The sequence below is a fragment of the Gavialis gangeticus genome, unplaced genomic scaffold, assembly GCF_001723915.1.
Source record: "Gavialis gangeticus isolate Ggan-Ray unplaced genomic scaffold, GavGan_comp1, whole genome shotgun sequence".
Taxonomy (NCBI): domain Eukaryota; kingdom Metazoa; phylum Chordata; order Crocodylia; family Gavialidae; genus Gavialis; species Gavialis gangeticus.
In genome coordinates, this window is record NW_017729027.1 from 38,058,762 (window position 1) to 38,078,558 (window position 19,797).

Sequence of the window (19,797 nt, forward strand, 5' to 3'; positions counted from 1 at the left end):
GAGGACGGCAGCGGGGTGGGGAGCACAGCATTTGTGACCCAGGGTTTGCAGCTGGCCGGGCACTCTGGCTGGAAGGGGATTTGCAGCCTGTCTGTTCCCAGCCAGAGTGCTTGGCTGGCTGCAAACCTCCCTGCCTAGGCTGGAGTGCCCAGCTGGGGAGTGGCCAAGCTGGCTGGGGGCTGAGGGAGCAGGGAGGTTTGCAGCTGGTGGGGAGCAGTGGGGGTTTCCAGCCTGCTGAGCACTCTGGCAGGGCGGCTACAAAACCCCTCCTGGCCGGAGTGCCTGGCTGGCTGCAAACCTCCCTGCTCCCATAGTCTCTAGCCAGCTTCTTCCCCAGCTCTGTCCCACAACTCCCAAGCCCCACTTACCTCCACAAAGAAGAGTGAGCCTGAAGCAGCCTCCGGTAAGTGTGAATGTCAGACCCTGCCCTTCCCCCCTCCCTTCCCCTCCAGGCAGGGTTGAGCATTTCTCCACCCCTTTTGCAAACAGCTCTTGGAGGCTGGAACTCAGCCAGCCTGCAGAGCATTTTGCAAAGGGGAAATCCGTGGGATTCTCTTCTAAAAGGGAAAAATCTATGTTTTCTCTGATAAAAATGGGAAATCCGTGGTTTTCTGTTTTTCCGTGGGAAACGGAAAACCAGGATCCTTGTTTATCAGGCACCAAAATAAAATGAAGAGATGATTTCCCTGTGCCAGCAGGATACATCTGTGTTCAATACTGCCAAAAATTAATACCTTATTCTGAAGAGCAAATTTCTGCCTTTGGAGTATACTGTATTACACAACAAATCTGATTTTTAATTTAGAATGTTAACTGTTCATATTCCAGTTAAAATGTTAGTTATCACCTTGAACTTTGCTGGACTTTCAGTATGAAGCTTTAAATATTTACAGTTCCTTACAGTATTAGTGTTACCTCAGTTTTTATTTTGTGACTACACCAGCGTATTACAAGATGCTTAATATTACAGTAAAATAAACATTAAAAGTTATGTCAGTGACTGAGCACACCTGTCATGGTTGGAATTTTCTGCAGAGTTTAAAGTAATCAAAAGGTTATTTGACTCCCTAACTCTTTTAGGTCTCTTTTTAAATTATAGACTGGGAATTTGCATGTGAAAAATTTAGCGCTTCTATAGATGTGCAGGGAGCCTGCTCCGATGTGCTGGAAATCCAGAGCATCAGAGCAGATTCAATTAATCGAGTCTGCTGGAGCACAGAAACTGACATGCTCTGGAAGCTTTCTACAACACATGCACCAGCATCCCTGTGCTGAAAAAAAAATGGCAGCAGGGCACTCTGAAATAAAACTTTCAATGGGCTTTAGTTCAAAGCACCCCGCTGCCATTTTTCAGTGCAGGGCCACTGATACACATGATGCCTGGGTGCTTTTAATTAGCGCAGCTTGCTAATTAAAGCATCCGGCACTGCATTCCAAAACACATGTAAAAATGCCCATAATGCTCATAATATGGTACTGCTATGCTTAGGTCTTAGACATTAAGTGAAATATAGGTTCCACATCTATACCTATTATAAAATTTCTCCATAACAGGTAAAATACTGTTTCTACTGAATTACCTATCATAGGACTTTATTTTTCAAACGTTATACAAAAAAGAACACAAGAGAAAGTTGCATGAACACACATGGACTAAGTTTTTTCTGAAAACCTGGTAGCAAGTAATGTCATGGAGGTTGTTACTTAACACTCACTATTACCTTTACTTCTGCTGCTGCAGCATTAAAAAGTTAGCTATGAAGCAGCCTATCTGGGTTTAGACCCCATTCAAGCTGGGCAACAGGTTGAGTCTACATCCCAGTTTTCATTACCAGTGCTTTTAGGAGTAGAATGATGGAGTGATATCAAGTGATGTTCTTTTTGACAAGTCATCTATAGAGGAAAAACTTCAAGACCTTCACTTTTCATTCTTTCTTCTTTACTGTCTATGGAATAGCTAGGCTACAATTAATTTCTCTCTGAATGCACAGACTTATTGATATAGAGTGATTTACAGTATTTTACACTGAGTACATTGTACAAAATGTCTAATGTCTAGTTAGTACGGGTCAATCTCAAGAGCCCAAGAACAGGAACATTTGTGCCCTCTAATTTCACCTTCTTAACCTCTAGAAGTTTTTTGGCATCCTTTAGATTCTTGTAAACAAAAAAACCTGGCAGTACACTCAGCCTAGAACTTGGCTGGGTACACCGTGACAATTTTCAAGTCCAGTTCCCAAAGCTCATTTTTCAGTTTAAAGAACCCTCTCCCATTTTCTGAGAACACTGGGGCAAGGAGCGTTTATCCATTTTCCTTCCCTGAAAGTTTCTGTATTTCACAGTCATCAAGATTGTAGTGCGACAGGCATAAGACACAAATAATTGTACGTAACTCATTTGCTTAGGTTTTAGAAACAGGAAGCCTCCTAGCCAGAGCAGGAAAGGAAAGATCTGGCGCGAATCCCAAATTTCATTGCTGACCATCAAATGAAACAGTCAATAAGAGGTCACGTCTTTTCATCAGGGATCTCAATCATCCTTAAATTCTTTGCGTTTGATATTCTTCCACCTTATCCATGGACAGTTAAGTTTATTTACATATTCATATTGCATCATGCGATGGGCATGTAGTTGAGGTCACTGACCTGAAAATAAAGCATTTGGACATTGACCAAAGCATTTGATTTTTCCCTCTCCAGTCCCAAGAATATCTTGTAATCCAGCCCTTTTGAATATGTAATAGCTACAGCCTATTTTGTAAGAAATGTTTATTCAAATCAATTTTGAGGCAAAGATATGCATCAACCCTATACAGAAATTAAAGCAGGGTAGGAGGGGATGGGACGAGGGGGACGGACATTAAATGACCTGATATAATTCTATCTATATCAGTGAGCTCTCTTGATTCATGAATCAGTCTTGGCCCTGGAAGGCAAAAATGGAGAATGTGTGTCATTTGTCCTGTGCTTTGGGATTGTTTTGTGAACTTTAATAATTTTGGTCTCTTCATATCCTTGTAGCCAACTATTTAATACATCAACATTTACACTTTGTTTTCTTCATCTAATAGCAAATAAATATTTGAAAACACTGTATTTAATCTGTCTAAACCAATTCAGTCAAACTATGTTAAGCCAAAATAAAAACTTAAAAACAATACTCAAGGAAAATCTCTCTTTGTATTTTTACATTGGCATATGTGTGTGTGCACGTGTGCAACTGAACACTGCATATAATTAAATACTATCTATTTCAGAAGGCGTGAAGTGAAGACTTCTGGAAAAAAACAAAAACTGAACTGACAATCTAGATGTCCAAGATGAGTAAAGGGCAAAGTCTAAATGGTAAACAATAAAAAAAGACATTATGTCTCCAATTTTACTGATTAAGAAAAACATTGTGAATTACTAAAATGTTGTGAAAATTATGAATTATTGAACAGAAACCCTAAGGACACTGAACAAAATGTACTTTTCCCTTTCATCAGTTTACTTTTATGATGTTTCATAACATAAAAATACAATCTTCTTTATATGAGATGCAAATGATCCTGCACTAGTGTGTGAACAGGAGACTGATATTCAGATTAATTTTTCCTCAGTCCTCATATTAACGTAATAAGAAATATAATTTTTTTGAGCAAAATGCAAGTATTTGAGAAAAACAGGATTAGTGAAATCATCTGTTTTAGAACACAAATAGGTTTCAGGATAGTAATACATGCATTAAAAGGAACATGTTTATATATTTCAAAGAGAACTGCTGCTTCTCATCTGTGTAAGAAAAGCATATATCCCTGAGAAAGTACTGGAATAAAGTTGTCAGGTAACGCGAAACAAAGCAAATACTTGGTGCTTTACAGATTGCCGAGATACAGTTAGGCAAGGAGGAAGAAGGGTAAGTGAAATCAAAATTACCCAGTATACATTTTCAATAGGAAGTTGAAGATATGAATTCATTAGGACTTAAGCCATTGTGACATCCAGTCTCAACTTTCCCAGTGCAAAATGAAAGTTATTTTCTACCGAAGAGGCCTTTTACAATCTTAGATTTCTCCTCAGCCTGAGGAAGGGTGAACATCCCCGAAAGCTTGCAAAGAAATAATTTTTTTTTTGCTATTTTTTTTCAGTTGGTCTAATAAAAAGCATCATAGCTGAACCAAGAGTTTTAGAATTTTGTATTTCTCTTACAACTTAAGCCTGCAGACATACAGTCAAATTCCATTCTTTCCGAGAAGCAAAAAGAGGCCATATTTTTCTTTGGGCCAAAATTAACAAGACTTCAAGTAGCCCAACGATCTCAACATGCTGATTCACATTGTTCTGAATTCAATTCAGTACATCATAGAAATTAATTTACCAGATCTGTTGATGCTATCTTTGTGTTTACTTCCAAATGAATTAATTTACTTCTGATCAACAGGAAAAAACAAAATGAGGAAATATGTGTTTTGAACTGTTGTTCTTAGAAGTCTAAACTTTTTTTGTTTGTGTAATGGGAAAAAATAGAGAGCTGAAATCCCTTTGCTTTTTTTGCATTACTCCAAGTCTGTTATAACTCACTCTATGGAAGGGTGGACCATGGCCATTTCCCTCACACCTTTTCTAGGGAGGAGAAAGGCCAAGGCTTAAAACAATAAACTGAGTTAAAAAGTAAGGTTTAAGCCAAATAAAGCAAGCAAACAAAATTTGGTAAGGCTGCACGTCCTCATGCTTCAGGCATAAGCCATCAAGTCAAGTTCATTCTGGTTAAAACAGAACTCTTAATTCCATACCTCTGCCATCTCTTCTCAACTGCAGTGGAAAATGCAATCATCATTCTGGCAATCACTCAGGCCTATAAGTCAGCCATTATCTTCAACTCAGATCCAGGTTATTACTAAATTTTGCCAATTTTCAACAACTTTCAGCAAAATCCCTTTTAAGTATGATAACTCCTATCCATCCATGCAACTAAACACTTATCCAGCTTGTATTATCTTATCTTCAACATTTTCTTCTCTGCACTTGACATGTACAAACCCTCATGGCCATTCAGAATGCTGTTGCAATGATTTTCCCCAATCTGACTCTCCAACCCTTCTCTCTGCAACTTTCCTGGTTTTCCCTTCTAAATCTGATGGAAACAAACTATAACAAAACCTCTGTTGTCACTTCAAGGCTCCTCATAGGGCTATTTCAAAATGCATGCTTGCTTTCTCTTCCATGACACTGTGGAACAAATTACACCTAAAGCGTACAAAAATTATTTTCCACTTGCAACGCTCATGAAAATGATTCTTTGCCATGCTGCCTACAAAAATCTAGCAAGCTACTATGCAGTATGCAGAAAGCCATTTCAAATATAGCATAATTTGAATTTGAAACTCACCTCTCCATGCTAAGACCACTGCCTATCCTGCTGATCAACATGGCTCTTTATTTTCTTGTGCTTCCCTGTGTCTCTCTATTGTTTGATTGTCTCTCATCTCTTATGCCTAAGACTGCAAACAATTTTGAACAGCAGTGGTCTTTTTATTCTGAGTTTGCATAGCTCTGGCACAAAAAAGGTCATCCTCCATGACTCTCAATGGTACACAAATCAATGTAAACACAATGGTAACACAAATAAACGTGAACCTAAGTCTCCAGGAGCTGTTAAAATGGCAGTGAGATTGGGATAGTGGTGCCGCAACCTAAATTTTGCGTGCTAGATCTACGTGGCAGGATGCACAAGGTTTGGGATGGGACTTAAAAGTCCTCAGATTGCAATCGGACAATGAGGCTGCTGCCAGTTTGGATCCTGGTTAGGCTGGGGTTAGCCCAGAAACTGGGACTGTCTGGACCTAACAACAGGCATTTTGATGTCCTGAGTCATGGTGAGCCCTGGGGCTTGCTGCAACTGATGGCTGGGTGCAAGGGCTGCAAGATTGCAACCCACTTGCCCTGCAGCTTATCGCTGGCATTGAACTGAGGCTGTTCTGGATCAATGCCAACAATTGGCAATTGTCAGCACTGGGACTAGGGCGGACTTGGGGCTGACTACGTCAGTTGATTGTTAGCACTGGGGAGATGGGATATGACACGCATTCCATATGTTGCACCATACAAACCAGCCTTAAAGATATTCAACATTTCACGTGAAGCATCGTTGTGGCTGGTTTGTTATTTTACGGTGCCATAAATTTGCTGAACATGTGGCACGCTGCTATTTATGCCACAATTAACATGGTAAATGTGCCATAAACTTAACATATACCAAGGGCCTGAGGAACAAAGTCTAGGATGACATTTCCTTAGGACAGGTTATTTTGTATCTGGTGTTAGCAATCCAAGGAAGCAAACTGGACCACTGCCCTGGATCCAGTGTAGAATACTCCTACATTCTTTGAAGATATCTTCCAAAGGAATTTTCCTAAAATATACATGCCACAGGTAGAAATCAAAAGAAGAAACCTGGTTTTTGAAAACAGACACAGCAAAAAGTGATAGCATGCAGAGTATTTCAATAAATAAACTGTTATTTACTGTAAAATGAAAACGAAACACAGTAGATGATTCTGTTAATATATGTGATTTATGTAGTGTATAGATTTCATTCTTAGTACAGATCATTAAAAAGTGTACTTCTTAAGGCACAAAATTTAACATGAGAGTTTGAATTTTTCACTCTCACATATAGGATGGTAGCTAGAAAAGAATGGTATTTGCCTTCCCTCTTTAATTCTCAAAGCTCTTTGAAGTTTTGCTTACCTTCTTTTTCAGCAAATGACTGACTATCTGCAAGAACTTTTGATATCTCTGGATTGTAACGAGTTCCCTCTGGAAAAATCACTAGGTACATCTGTAGGATTTAAAAAAATATTCTTAAAATAATAATTTTCAAAAGGTACTAAAATTATGACCCTTACATACATTTAGATCCCACATCAGCTACAGCTGTAAATATTAAAATATTATTATCAAGTAGTCAAATTTCAAGTTACACAGGTATAAAAAGACATACTGAAACCATATATAATAGAGGCAGAATCTTTGTAGTTCTACAGGTTAAGGTCTCAAATTCTTTTGAATTATTAAGCCAGTTTTAATGGAGTTTGACATATGTGCAAACCCATCAGGATGCCTGAAAAATTTTAGGAGTGGAGGAATCCCTCCTCACCAAAAGCCAAATAAAAATAAATCTTATTTCCATGCAATAATTATTAGTAAGATGGAAGGGAAGAGGAGGCAGTATTATTTTCTACAATACATCACAACACATCTGTTGTTTTGTCATCAATGGTCATTTAACCTTAATTTAATCAACAGTCATGTCTTCACTATCATGCTGCAGTTTCTTTCTAATCTCATAAAAGTCACCAGAACTGTTATTCATTGTTTTACGGAAAATTATAATAGCTTAGATGAGTGGTTTTCAACCTTTTAGACTGAAGGCACCCCTCAATCTCAAGGCACTCCTTGGAAAATTCCAATTAATAGTTTTCATTTGTTTTTTCGGTTACAAAAAATACAGCAATGTATCTGTTGCAAAGAGCTAAGAAAGATCACAGCAGATCAGAATCTTTGGGTTAACTTGTTAAACGTGTCTGCATGCCTAACTGCTAATAATACCCCATGACACTCTTGAAAAAGATCTCCTGGCACCCTGGCTGAGAGCCACTTGCTTGGATCATAATGTTCCACACTTCAACTTGGGTCGTCAAGCTAATATACAGAAAGCCATTTCAAATTTAGCATAATTTGAAAGTAACCTCTGTAAGCTGAACTTGTCAAATTAAGTAGCCCTCTTCCACGTTTGGTAAACTGGTGGCTAAAGTAGATGGAGTGCCTCTGCACCAATCTGAATGTACACAAGTAAACCCAAATACAGGGTTCCAGATTGAATAAAAGTGCTTGAATGCCTTACTGGCATGAATGAAACTTTCTGATCAAGTGCTTGTCTATGCTAAAAAATGTCATCCTTCTAGTTAACGCTTATTCTGAGATAGGCTAAATATGAATCAGCATTCAATATAAATGTACATCGGCCAATTATGAATAACTTAACTAGTCAATTTCTCAATACCGAGACAGGCTCTCAAGGCAAGACAGGGAGAAAGAAAGGCTTTATAAATCATGCCAAAGAAGATGTTCCCTATGTACAGGACTGAGAAGACTAGGAAAGTTTTGTGCAAGGAACTGACAAGTAGAAAGAAAAGTTTGGCACTTATCAACAAAACAGCTGAAAAGAGGAAGAAGGTATGCAATGAAAGAATGGACTACGAGAGAAAAATATGACAGGCTCTGATGGAATGAAAGGGAACGTTAGGTCTATTTGGTGAAACAGAATCTGTGTGATATGGTTAGAGCAACAGACAAGGATCTTGGCAGCTACATTCTGAGGTAACTGGAGAAGGGGATCTCTGGGAGGGTCAGCAAAGTGATAAGAATGAGCTTCCGTCTTGATTACTTTGAGAGGAAGGCTTAAACAAGAGGCCTTAGCTCAGTGGACAGAAAAGATCCAATAACATTTATGGAAGAACAAGTGATAGAATTGCTCATTAATTCCAAGCTTGTTATGTCAGGGAGCACAGTGTCTAATAACTGTAGAAAAAAGCTGACATAGAAAAAAAGATGTAAGTTAACGTTTCCAGATACTACATTTCAAACATGTCTCATCACTTCAGACAGATTTCAAGTGCAAGTGTAGTATTTTCACTCACATCCAGGATAAGGGTTTTTTCCATCCCCATTCAACATGGGGTACAGAAGAAAAATCCGTCTTCTTGGATCTAAGTACTGCCTGGTGCAGGCAGCTGCCATGGCTTTGGCCCCAACTCTGCACAGCAAAAAGAGTGTGGAGGAGGAAGTATGGTGCAAGGGGGGAATGCACAGGAGAAGTGCAGGAGAGGGGTTTTAGTACACAACCTGGAAAGAGTGCAAGGAAAGGGCACGCAGAGCTAGGCACGTGGAAGCAACTGCAATGTGAAGGGGTTGCACAGAGGAGACTGCGCTGCAGCAGGTGGGTGGGGAGGGGGCAGGCACCGGGGTCAAATGGCAGGGAGGACAGATGGCAGAAGCCAGGCACCAGAGGGCAAGTGCCTGGGGGAAGCAAGGGCTGGGAGTCTGCTTTTCCTCCCATAGTTGTGTGGGGATGAATTTAAGATAACTCCTGCAACAACTAGAATCTGGACATGGAACGCCCCCATGGAATTTTTTCACATCTAGAATCTAATTATTGGGGTGTCATCCTAAATTCAGAGTCGTCTTGGATTAGGGTAAATATAGAAATGAGTAAAAAAGGTCTTAGACAAAAATGTGATGACTGTGGTGGGCCAGTAGGGGTGCTCCTGTGCTGAGCCACCCACCTCACTGCACCCGACTGCCTACCAAGCTCCATGTGCCTCCCCTGGGGTGCCTCATGTCTGGCCACCCCCCTTCCTGGGGCACACCTGTAAGCCTAGGGTAACTGCTGATCTTTATTTGGGCCCTGTGCCCCCTGGGGTACACAGGCCTTGTAGACCTTGAGGGTGCTTGACCCACTGCAAGAACTTGGGGTGCTTCCTTAAGCCTGAAGCACAGAGAGTAGCTTCCTTAGTCAGCCAAGCATAAGAAGCATAAGGCATGCCCCAATCCCTCTCCCAGCAAGTCCACCAAGCTTGTTATAGTGGACAGCTTTACTGGTTAAAGAGGGTAGGCTTGGGGAAGGGTACAGGTTATAAAAGTATCACAGAATAGCCCGCAGCAAACAGTACCGGCTTAGTCACCTTTTGAGATGCTTCTACATTACAGTAAGCTATATTTCTAGATAAATTTCAGGTAAGTTACTCACATGTTCATTTGGAGCCTAGAAGAGCTCCAGAAGCCGTGTGTTTACTCCATGTTTCTCAATATAGCTCCCCTCATTCCAGGAAAAAGGGGTCTTTAAATAACCGTTTTGACCCAACCTTCCAGGTCAAATCAAGACAGGTGTTGTTTGATGCCAATCAATCAATTTGAAAAGCATCACTGGTCACCTACAAGAGTGACAGGGCTCAAGCCCTTGCCCCCTTGCCATGAGGTCAGTGCTTAGACTAGGTTCACTCCCTCTGTACCTGCTTGAGGTCACACTGTAGCTGTAACACAGGGCAACCAGGTTGAGAGACAGGTGAGGAGACTATGACAAAGGAAAGGAAAAAAAACCCCTGAAAGCAGGAGGCTGGAAGAAGATTCTTCCACAATGACTATAAATTTGCAGTTCACCAGCTGAAAAATAACCACGCCAATCCTAATCCTAGAGTCAACTCAGTCCAGGCCAGAATTACTTCACTGATTCATTTAATTTATCGACTGCATGTAATTTTACAGCTTTCACCCAGTATGAATAGTAAAAGTAAAACTGTGATGCCCTTTCTTTTTAAAGGAAACTTCCAAAGAATTTTGGAGTATGTATAACAGACTAAAGTTTCTGGTAAGTAAATGACCTCTCATGAACTTGGGGATTAAGAATTTATGAACACTGCAGCAACAGTAACATCTGCTTTTGCAGTCCAAAACTTCCTTTACATAAAGTAATATATTCTGGGGATAAACAGTGCTGGGGTATCCAAATTGAAGTTGAATATGCAAAAATACTGCATCGGTGTAAACCCTGACCTGGTGCTGGCCAGATTCTTAGCAGCCCAGCATGTTCTAATTATTGGCATTTTCTCCCTCTAATACAACGCAATAACTTTTGCATTCCATAACTAATCTATTCTAAAAATCCAAAGACTGCTCTAAGCATCAAGTGGCTGAACAAGCCTGCTGAATTTGATTAGATTCAGAATACCCGAGGGAGAAAATACAATACACAAAAGTACCCCAAATCAGGTCAATGGGTGCAAGTGCTTAATCCACAGAGGTAAGAACTGGCAGACAGCATCCATTATACTTCCATCTCACCTCTGCTCTTCATCCCAATAACGTTTGAAACCCCCCCACCCTGAGTACCAGAATCTCTCAGACAGAGAATACCAAATGATTTGGGGGGGGGGGGCAGGAGGAGGGAGAAGAGGATCAATGGCATAGGTGTCCACAGATCCCTTGGCATGGGCAGAGCAGCATAGTTATAGGTGTCCCTTAAAATTAGGGAGACATGGGAAAATAGCAGACAAAGCCTGCACAAGAAGGGCTGTAAGGAGTCCTTATTTTGTATGATGGAATTCAACCTACAGGGCAAGAATGCGCAGTGGTTCTCAACCAGCAAGCTGTGAAGGCAGGCCACAAGGGAAGGCAGCCAGCCAACCCCCTCCCCAACATTCCCAGTGCTATGGTTTGCAAGGGAAACACCAAAGCTACCTTTATGGGGTACTGTGGATCATTCTGCTGAAAGGCAGAACTAAGGCAGAGCAAATCAGTCTTGGCATAGCACAAGGATGCCATTGCTGCTTTCCATGCCAGCAGAGCAGCTTAGAATGAGGAATATTAGAGAGTAGATGGGGATGTTAAAGTATAAAGAAAGTAGGCATGGGGCCACTCATGGAAATGGTGGGGACTGGGTGGGATTCATGGCTGTGAATGGAGATAGAAGAGGTGGGCTGCAAGATCAAAAATTTCTATAAGACAGACACAACAAAGGGAAGGGAAATTTTCAAGAAAGAAAAAGCAAAGAAATACTGCTTGGGACAGGTGTGAAATATTCCAGATAGAAGCAACTCTTCAACTTGAAGCACCTGTAATATTTTTACTGAGTACCAGTCCTTCTTTCCTGAATGCCTTATGAAGAACTGCATACCTACTGCATAAGGACATCTTGTATTTATGCTGTTGTTGACAAGCTTGTATTTATGCTGTTGTTCCCCAAAGTTTATTTAGGGAAAAGCTAGTGTCCAAAGAGAAACAATGATAAAGATGTCTAACTTTGAAAATTAAATCAAAACCTCAACCACATTAGCCAAACAGTGTTGTACAACCAAAAATATGTTCCCCTGGTTCTTCCAACATTTTCATCACTACATCCTGATTAGTAAACAAATGAATATTCGAGCTATTTCAGATCAACGCGAGCATTCTTATAGGTGAAAATATGGTGATGTGTCTTATCCAGCTCCTGAAGTGTATGAGGGAGATACTCAGAAAGGGGTAGTTAGCCATGTTAGTCTGAAGTAAAGTAGAAGCCAGGGTAGATATGCACTTTATAGACTAACTAAATAAGATATTTATAAAACACATGCTTTCATGAACTATATTTAGGTCATTAGTTGACAGGACAAAATACAGTATTCCTGAAAAAATTTATAAAAAGGAAAAAGAAAGAAACAGCACAGTGGCAAAATGACAAAAGGAACTTGCCAATGTCCTTGGTAACTGTATATATGCCACCTTACATTCTGGATTTATGTATCAGTAATTACAGACAAAATGTAAACCTTGTATCCACACAATAACAGTCACACTATATGTTTGTTACATATTTCCTCCATCTGGCTTGTATTGCTTGCTATAGCAATATATACTATTTTTGTTACCAAAGGAACAGGAAAGTCAAATAAGCAGTAACCATGCAAGTACTAGCTGTACTACTGTCATCTTTCAATAAAATTGCAAAATAAAAAGTTTGATCCAATTCACTTCAATAGAACAGGACCTATAGGTACTCTGGAACCTCTCAGGAACTGGCCTTAACTTTTGACCTTTTATTCTTAATGTTGATAATAGGGAAAATAGGATATGTTTCCTGGTAGTATGCTGCATACCTTATAAGGTAAAAGAAGTTAATATGGAACACTAAGGTACATTTTTCATAGCTACTTGTCTGGAGGCAACAGTACTATTGCACAAGTTGAGGTAACATTTTTAATTTCTTGGAGGTCTAGTGTAGTAGCTTTGTAACTGGGTTTGGTTGATTAAAAGATTATTTAGGGAAAAGCTGACCATACAATTAAACAAACAACAAGATCATTGAAAAACTTTAAATCCCAACAAGAAGCCACATAAAGAATGGTCTTTCAGCCTACCATATTGTATGAATTTCTTGCAAGTCTAATGATCAAACTCTAATTCTTGAACAAAAAGGCTTTTTGGTACACAGTATTTGGAAAAGATGAGCAGCTTTTTGGAGCAAAGATAAAAAATGGCAGTTAACTTTGCAGCAGTTCAATACTCAAGGCCCGTAAGGAGGCCACATGTTCCTGCATGTGTTTCCTGTCTATTTTTAACTCATTAGATTATTTTAAAGTATTAAAAATAAAAAAGGTTGCATATGACAGAAGGAGGTTTAAAAAAAAACCTTGTACCCAGGGTTAAATTGGAGTTTGAGGTGCTTAGTCTCAACTCTGCTCTCTTCCTTTGATGTCTCAGATTATTTTCTTAGCAGAAAGCACTCCAGAATGCCTGATTCTTTTATCAAGCTACAAGGAGAGAGAAAGGGGAAGTAATAAAGTGATCCCCAACGTAGGTTCCCTTCCTTCTCCCTATCTGCAAGCAACAAAACCCTTTTCTGACAAACATATATGCAAGTCATCATGTTACTGCTTACTAAACTGAGCTAAAATCTATTTCTGAACTATTGCATTAAGAAAGGAAATTTATTTTGGAATTTCTAGTTGGAATTTAACAAGGGCCATTATTTATCATATCAACCTTTAATGCAATATTTATACTTCTGCCAATGAATTAAGGATACAAGCTCTCTTTGATTAAAAGGACTTCCATTAAAAGCAATTTGATGACCTGTGGCTCACTATGTTAGATTTCAGCACTGCTAAGTAATCTTCTTGAGTAGTGTGTTAAGTGCATAGGTTATCATATTTATCTCAACAGTAACTGTAGATTAAAGTGAATTTTCAGCCTCTAAATTAAAAAATTCTGAGACATAACATGTTATGGAAAGTTCAGTCTCTACTGGAAATAGTGGCTCAGTAACATTGATTCTTTTAATCCTAGCACATACAAGCATTTGACTTAATAAATATAATCTTAACAGCCTGGTTAAAGGTAATCCTTAGACTGGTAAATTTACAACTCTGTCTTACAGTTCAACTATTTTTAGGTTGGAAATAAATTTACTGTGCAGTACTCCTAAATCTGCATCAACTTCACAGCTTTATTCATATTTCCATTACTAAGAGTCTCAAATTCATTTGAAAATGATTTCACTGAAAACAGTCGCATACATTCCTTCACCAAAATCCTAGCTCAGGCTGTTGGCAGATGTTCAGGCAGCTGTGCAATTGGGGTCTGATGAATTTTCTGCCCCATCTCCAAAAATCGCATGACTGGCCATACCAGACTTGCATGGCAGATCTTGTGATTTTGGAGATGACGCACAAAATTCCCCAAATCCCAAGTGGCCGCCAGAGCTACCCCATGGCAATCCCAATTGTCAGGATTGGGTAGGAGGCGGCCTGGGTCCCAAACAGCCTGGCAGACTTACTGCCCTGCCACGCCACCCGCAAGGGAGCTGCACAGCATGACAGCAAATCTGCCAGGTGACGTGGAGTCTTGGGGTCTCTGCCTGGTTCTAGACCTAAGGCTGCCCTGTCCTCATGCCAACAGCCAGCTGATCGTCACCATCTGGATGGAACAGCCTGGGGTATGGGACATGCCACATGTTCAAGTTATGATGCCATACACATATTAATCACAACATAAATATAATGTCTACTAGGGCCCTTAAGGATAATTCCACCCATTATGACTGTTTACAATGAGTAGCTGTTATTCATGTAATAAAAGTTTGCAAATTCAGGCTCCTGGGCGGGTGGGCGAGAGGGAGGGAGGGGACAGTCAATTTTTCATACTCCCAAAATGGCCCAATTCTTCTGTATGCTTTGACTTTTCTGCCCCAATCCAGCAACACAAATTTGCTAAAAACCCAGTTTACGTGAAACAGTACATCTCACCCTTGATTTCCTAATATCAGAGTAAATGAATTTAGTTGGCTACATGTTTGGAACCCCCAGGTTCATCTTTAGAAGAAAAGCTTTTCAGAGTTACTTCTATTTACAAATTGATATAAAATCCTAGTGTGAAGATACTGTGGTGGAGAGGATTAATTTACTATCTTGAAAGTGCCTCTTTAATGGATCACTCCCTTTAACTATATTATGTCTTAAATTTTCTATACATTATGCTAATGTTTGCATTTATAAAATCAGATTTAAGTCAACTTTCAAAAGCTGAAGTGAAAAATGGGTATCTGGGTACACATGATTTTTGGCTTTCAATACAAGAAGTTATCCAACACAGCAGTACATAGACTGACTGAATTATTTTTATGTTGGAAATAAATGTACTCCCAATACTCCCAGCTGTATGCACATGGACACAACTCAGAGATCAAACCAATTTCTTAAACGTATCTTGCCATAAACAAGTAAGATAAAATCATAAACATACAGAAAGGTTGTAGCCAGGGCATCAAAAAAAAATGTCCATTAGGCTAGGGGAGAGGAAAATTCTGATTCAAATGCCCTCCTTGCCCAATTATTCTAATCCAAGGTTTAAGCAAAAAAGTCATCACTATGGCAGAGGAGGGACAGTTTCATAGAAATTTGGGGATTATTGGAATTTGCTGATCATTGGTTTTTGCCATAGACAGCTAGACAATCACAAAATGTTGAGACATTTTTGCATGCAAGATGAAGAACGATTCTTTCTGAAAATGTATAGTGAGAAATAAGTTGTTTATAGAAAGAGATAATTAGCCATGTTAGCCTGAAGTCAGGGTGGACTTGCACCTTTTCAACTAATAAACTTATTTAAAACCAAAATACAATACTTTTAATTTGAAAGTAAAAAATAAGCCATTTGTCCTGTTCATGGGTATCTTCATGACTAAGTTATCTGAAATTTGGTTTTCAAACTGTATCACCTTTCACATATCAGCCAAAAATCTACAGCAAGACTGTCAGATATCTGATTGCCATAATTTAAACTTTATACATACACACACACACAGAAAGGAGAGAGAGAGAGAGATTTAAAACACCATTTCAGTACTAAGCCCTAACTCAGAACAATCGATCTCAAACACAATTTTTAATAATGAAGTATACTGAGGTCAAATACCAAGTTATCTTTACTATGGCTTCTGCTTTAAAAAGGTATGCTGTGGTTAATACAACAAATGCCTTAAAAACTATAAATGTAATTTTAAATTAATAATTTAACTTACTATATATCAAGTTACCAAATAGTTTTTCATGCATCAAGCCAACAAAACAGAAAACCACTGAGCCACAGACTGTAGAGGGAGTCATGAGAAAAGTCACTTGGCAGCACTTGTCATTTTCAATCAAACAAGCAAACAAAATCAAGACATCATTTTTTTCTGTAGCAAAAATTTACTGATTTTTCAAATATCATTTGCATTAAAAGTGATTAATCATCACAATGAACAATTAGCAATGGTAAAGAATTAAAAATGGTTCCTACCTTTTTAAAAGACCAAGCTAATTTGATACACAGAAGGTAAAAAGGTATATCAAGCTTTATTACTGCAGGCAAAATGCCTTTCTGAAATACAGGGAACATTGACACTGGCTGTTTCACAATGGAAATTCAGTTAGTGCACATATAATTGCAAGCTTTAAGTAGAAAAGAAAATTTTGACAATGAATTTCTTATGTAATATAAACTTTAGATTAGTTCAAAGCTATCAGTGACTAATTAGGGATAATGTCTTAATCCGGAATAATCTGTAAAATACTTAAAGAAAACAAGCATACCTACAAATTAGATGACTAAATTGCTCTGTTGTAGTCAATTCCAATTAGAAAGAGCAATAAAATAAAGTGGAAAAAAAAGTGTGGACTTACGGGAGTCTCAGTTTTCACCTGGGCCTGCAGCTTGTCTCTCATTTCTTTTTCATTGAATTTGCCACTTCGTTTTACATACACTCCTCCATGCTAACATTAAAAAAAAAAAAGTATTTATTAATATTTATTACACACTGTAGCGCATAAAATGATATTTGTATTCAGATGCAATTTTAGGTTTCATAGCAATAGATTATTAAGAAATACCTCCAAAGAGTGAAAATTATCAGACCACATGCAGTAAACATTTTCTCCTTGGATAAAAGCTCTTACAAAAATTTTGCATCTTCATGTACAAGATGAAATTTTTAAAAAGGTTATATAGAAATGAGAAGTGTTACATATACAGATTGCAATGTCACCAAACACAATCAGAAAACATCTGAGCCATCTTGTTTAATAGTGTTAAATATTTAATTAAAACGACAGCACTGGAACTGACACAGGTTTCTGCAACAAAAACATTTATCTGAACTCATAGGGCACGTCCACACATGCAAGCACGTGTGCTTGCAGCAGCTAAAACAGAAGCGGTGCAAATTTGAGCTGGGGCTTTTTGCCTCAGCGCACGTGCTCGGACCTGCACTTTGTTGTGGAGCAAATTGTGCCACTTGGGGCAAAATAACCCTGCCTGGCTCCTCCTGGATCTGCAGCCAGGGGGAGCTAGAGCCCAGGGCCAGCACCTGTGCTGTTCCCAGCAGTATAAAAAGCTGCCTGTCCTGGCCCCATCCGTACAAAAACCTGCCCTGGCAAGCAGCTCAGGACTACTCGCTCTCCAGAGCTTCTGGGGCTCAGCCACTTGGTACCTGGGGACACTACCCCTTGTGCCAGCTGGACTGGCACAAATCCATTTTTAAAAATATCCCAAAATCCATGTTTTTAACACAAAAGACCACTCTACACACACACACACACACACACACCCCTCCCCCAGACAGAGAGAGAGAGTGTGAGCAATCACTTGGGCAATGCTTTATTGGTATATTTACAATGTTAAAGCAGTGTGGAAGCCTACCAGTGTCTCTATCATCATGATAAAATAAATTCTAAATACCTATATGTGTTGATGTGTACTTTTGGTTTTCTTTGCACATGATGGGTGTGTGATGGGTGGATGTGGTGTTTGCAGGAAGAGGGTGGGAAGGGGTGTGGGGGAAAGCGGGTGGGTGTGTGGATGGATGTAGGTTGGTGTGTGGGTAGGTGTGGGGCGATTGGTGTGGGCTGACTGTGGGTGTGGGGGACCGTGTGGGGGTGCTGCTCAGGAGGGGTGGGTCCCCTGGCCCCCACAGGGTGCAGCCTCCCACAATGCACATGGAATGCCCCCCCCACTAAAGGGCCCCAGCTTCCCCCTGGAGGGCCACAGCCCCTATCCCCCACAGGGCCCCAGCCCTGCCACACAGGGTCCCAACTCCCCCGGAGGGCTCCAGGCACCCTGGAGAGCAACAGCCACCCGTGCCGGGGGTCCCAGGCACCCTGGAGGGTCCCAGCCCCCACCCTCCTGCCCAGGCCCATAACATACCTTTGGCAGCAGCAGCGGGGCACTCTGAGCCATGGCGGCAAGACCCAGTGCGGCACACAGGGAACGCATGCTGGACCCAGCTGGGTCCTGGGACCCCTCTGCTGCTGAGCTGGGCCCTTGGTGGCAGGACCTGCTGCCCTCAGGGCCCCTCCGCTGCCAGGCAGGCTGGGCCCTTGGTGGCAGGACCTGGTGCGGCGCGCGGGGACTGCAAGCCATGCCCAGCTGGGTCCTGCTGGCCCTGGGGTCCCTCTGCCACCTGATCAGACCAGGCCCTTGGTGGCAGGACCCAGCGCAGCGCATGGTCCCTGCATGCCAGGCCCAGCCACCCTCGGGGCTCCTGCACCACCCGGCCTGGCCGGGCCCAGGGCTGCCAGGACCTGGCTGGCGTGGTGCGCGGTCACCACACGCCGCGCCAGGTTCCGTCGCTCTGGGCCCAGCCCAGCCAGGTGGCGCAGGGGCCTAAAGGGTGGCAGAACCTGGCTGGGCAGCGGTCTGGGGGGCTGGCGGGAGGAGGGGCCGGGCAGGGATTGGGGGGGCTGGGGGAATGGGTGGGGCTGGCAGGGGTTCCCTCCAGGGGACCCCTCCATGGTCCCCTTTAGGGCACATACAGACATTACACTTAGATCAGTTTAAGTGAACATAGATCAATCTAAACCTGCAACTATGCAGAAGTTAGATGCACATATAAAACTGTCTAAAAAGGGCACAAATGATCTAAAATAGACCTTGTTCAAGGAACATGCTATTGAGATCAATTCAGGTTAGACTGATGTATCAAGTTTGGGTATTGTTCCAAAAGTATTAAAACTAACACAGCTCCTCAAGTGGGTGAAGTTACTCATGTGCACAAGTATTTGCAAGACAAAGTTTTCAAGACTGGTTCTTCTTTGTAAATAAAAACAAGACAAATACTATTCATCTAACAGTGCGAAGATATATGTAAAGAGGTAATGTATCTTGCTGAAGTAGTCATGGCTGATTACAACACTATTATGCACCCTCAATAAGAAAAGTGTAAGAGCCTGGTAATTAAAAGAGCTATATGTTATGACCAGGGATCCTGGTTTTCTCTGATTAAAAAAAACTTCAAATTCTCCAATTAAAAAACCCCCGCAAATTCTCTGACAAAAACCACAAAATCCTTGATTAAAATGAAACACCACATATACATATACACACACATATATATACACACACACACTTACACACACACACACGTTATCACGTTATCAATTGAACACAATCTATTGACAATTTTCAAACAATCTGAAAGCCTACCAGTGCCTCAATCATTATAATAAAATGCCTCTTACTCCTCACCTGTATAACCCTTGCAGCCCTGCTTAGTGCCTCTCGTTCCCCACCCAAACCCCCTGTCCCCCCTAGTCCTGCTGGAGGGGGCCCCCAGCTGCCAGGGCTATGTGGCCAGGGGCCTGGCTCTACAAGCCCCTGCCTTATGCAGCAGCGCCCAAGACCCAGCTGCTGCCCTCTCCCCTCCCCCACGGGTGGCTCAGCTGGAGCGAAGCCCATGGTGGGG

General features: G+C 40.9%; 1 protein-coding gene across 1 annotated transcript in view; it reads right to left on the reverse strand.

Annotated features, from left to right (window-relative positions):
- AGPAT5 (1-acylglycerol-3-phosphate O-acyltransferase 5) overlaps window positions 1-19,797 on the reverse strand; it is a 133,359-nt gene that overhangs the window by 70,906 nt on the left and 42,656 nt on the right. The window contains exons 4-5 of the mRNA XM_019520595.1: window positions 16,742-16,831; window positions 6,732-6,822 (exon numbers count right to left, since the gene is read on the reverse strand). Of these exons, the coding sequence (XP_019376140.1) occupies window positions 6,732-6,822; window positions 16,742-16,831 (181 nt within the window). The remainder of the gene's footprint in view (window positions 1-6,731; window positions 6,823-16,741; window positions 16,832-19,797) is intronic.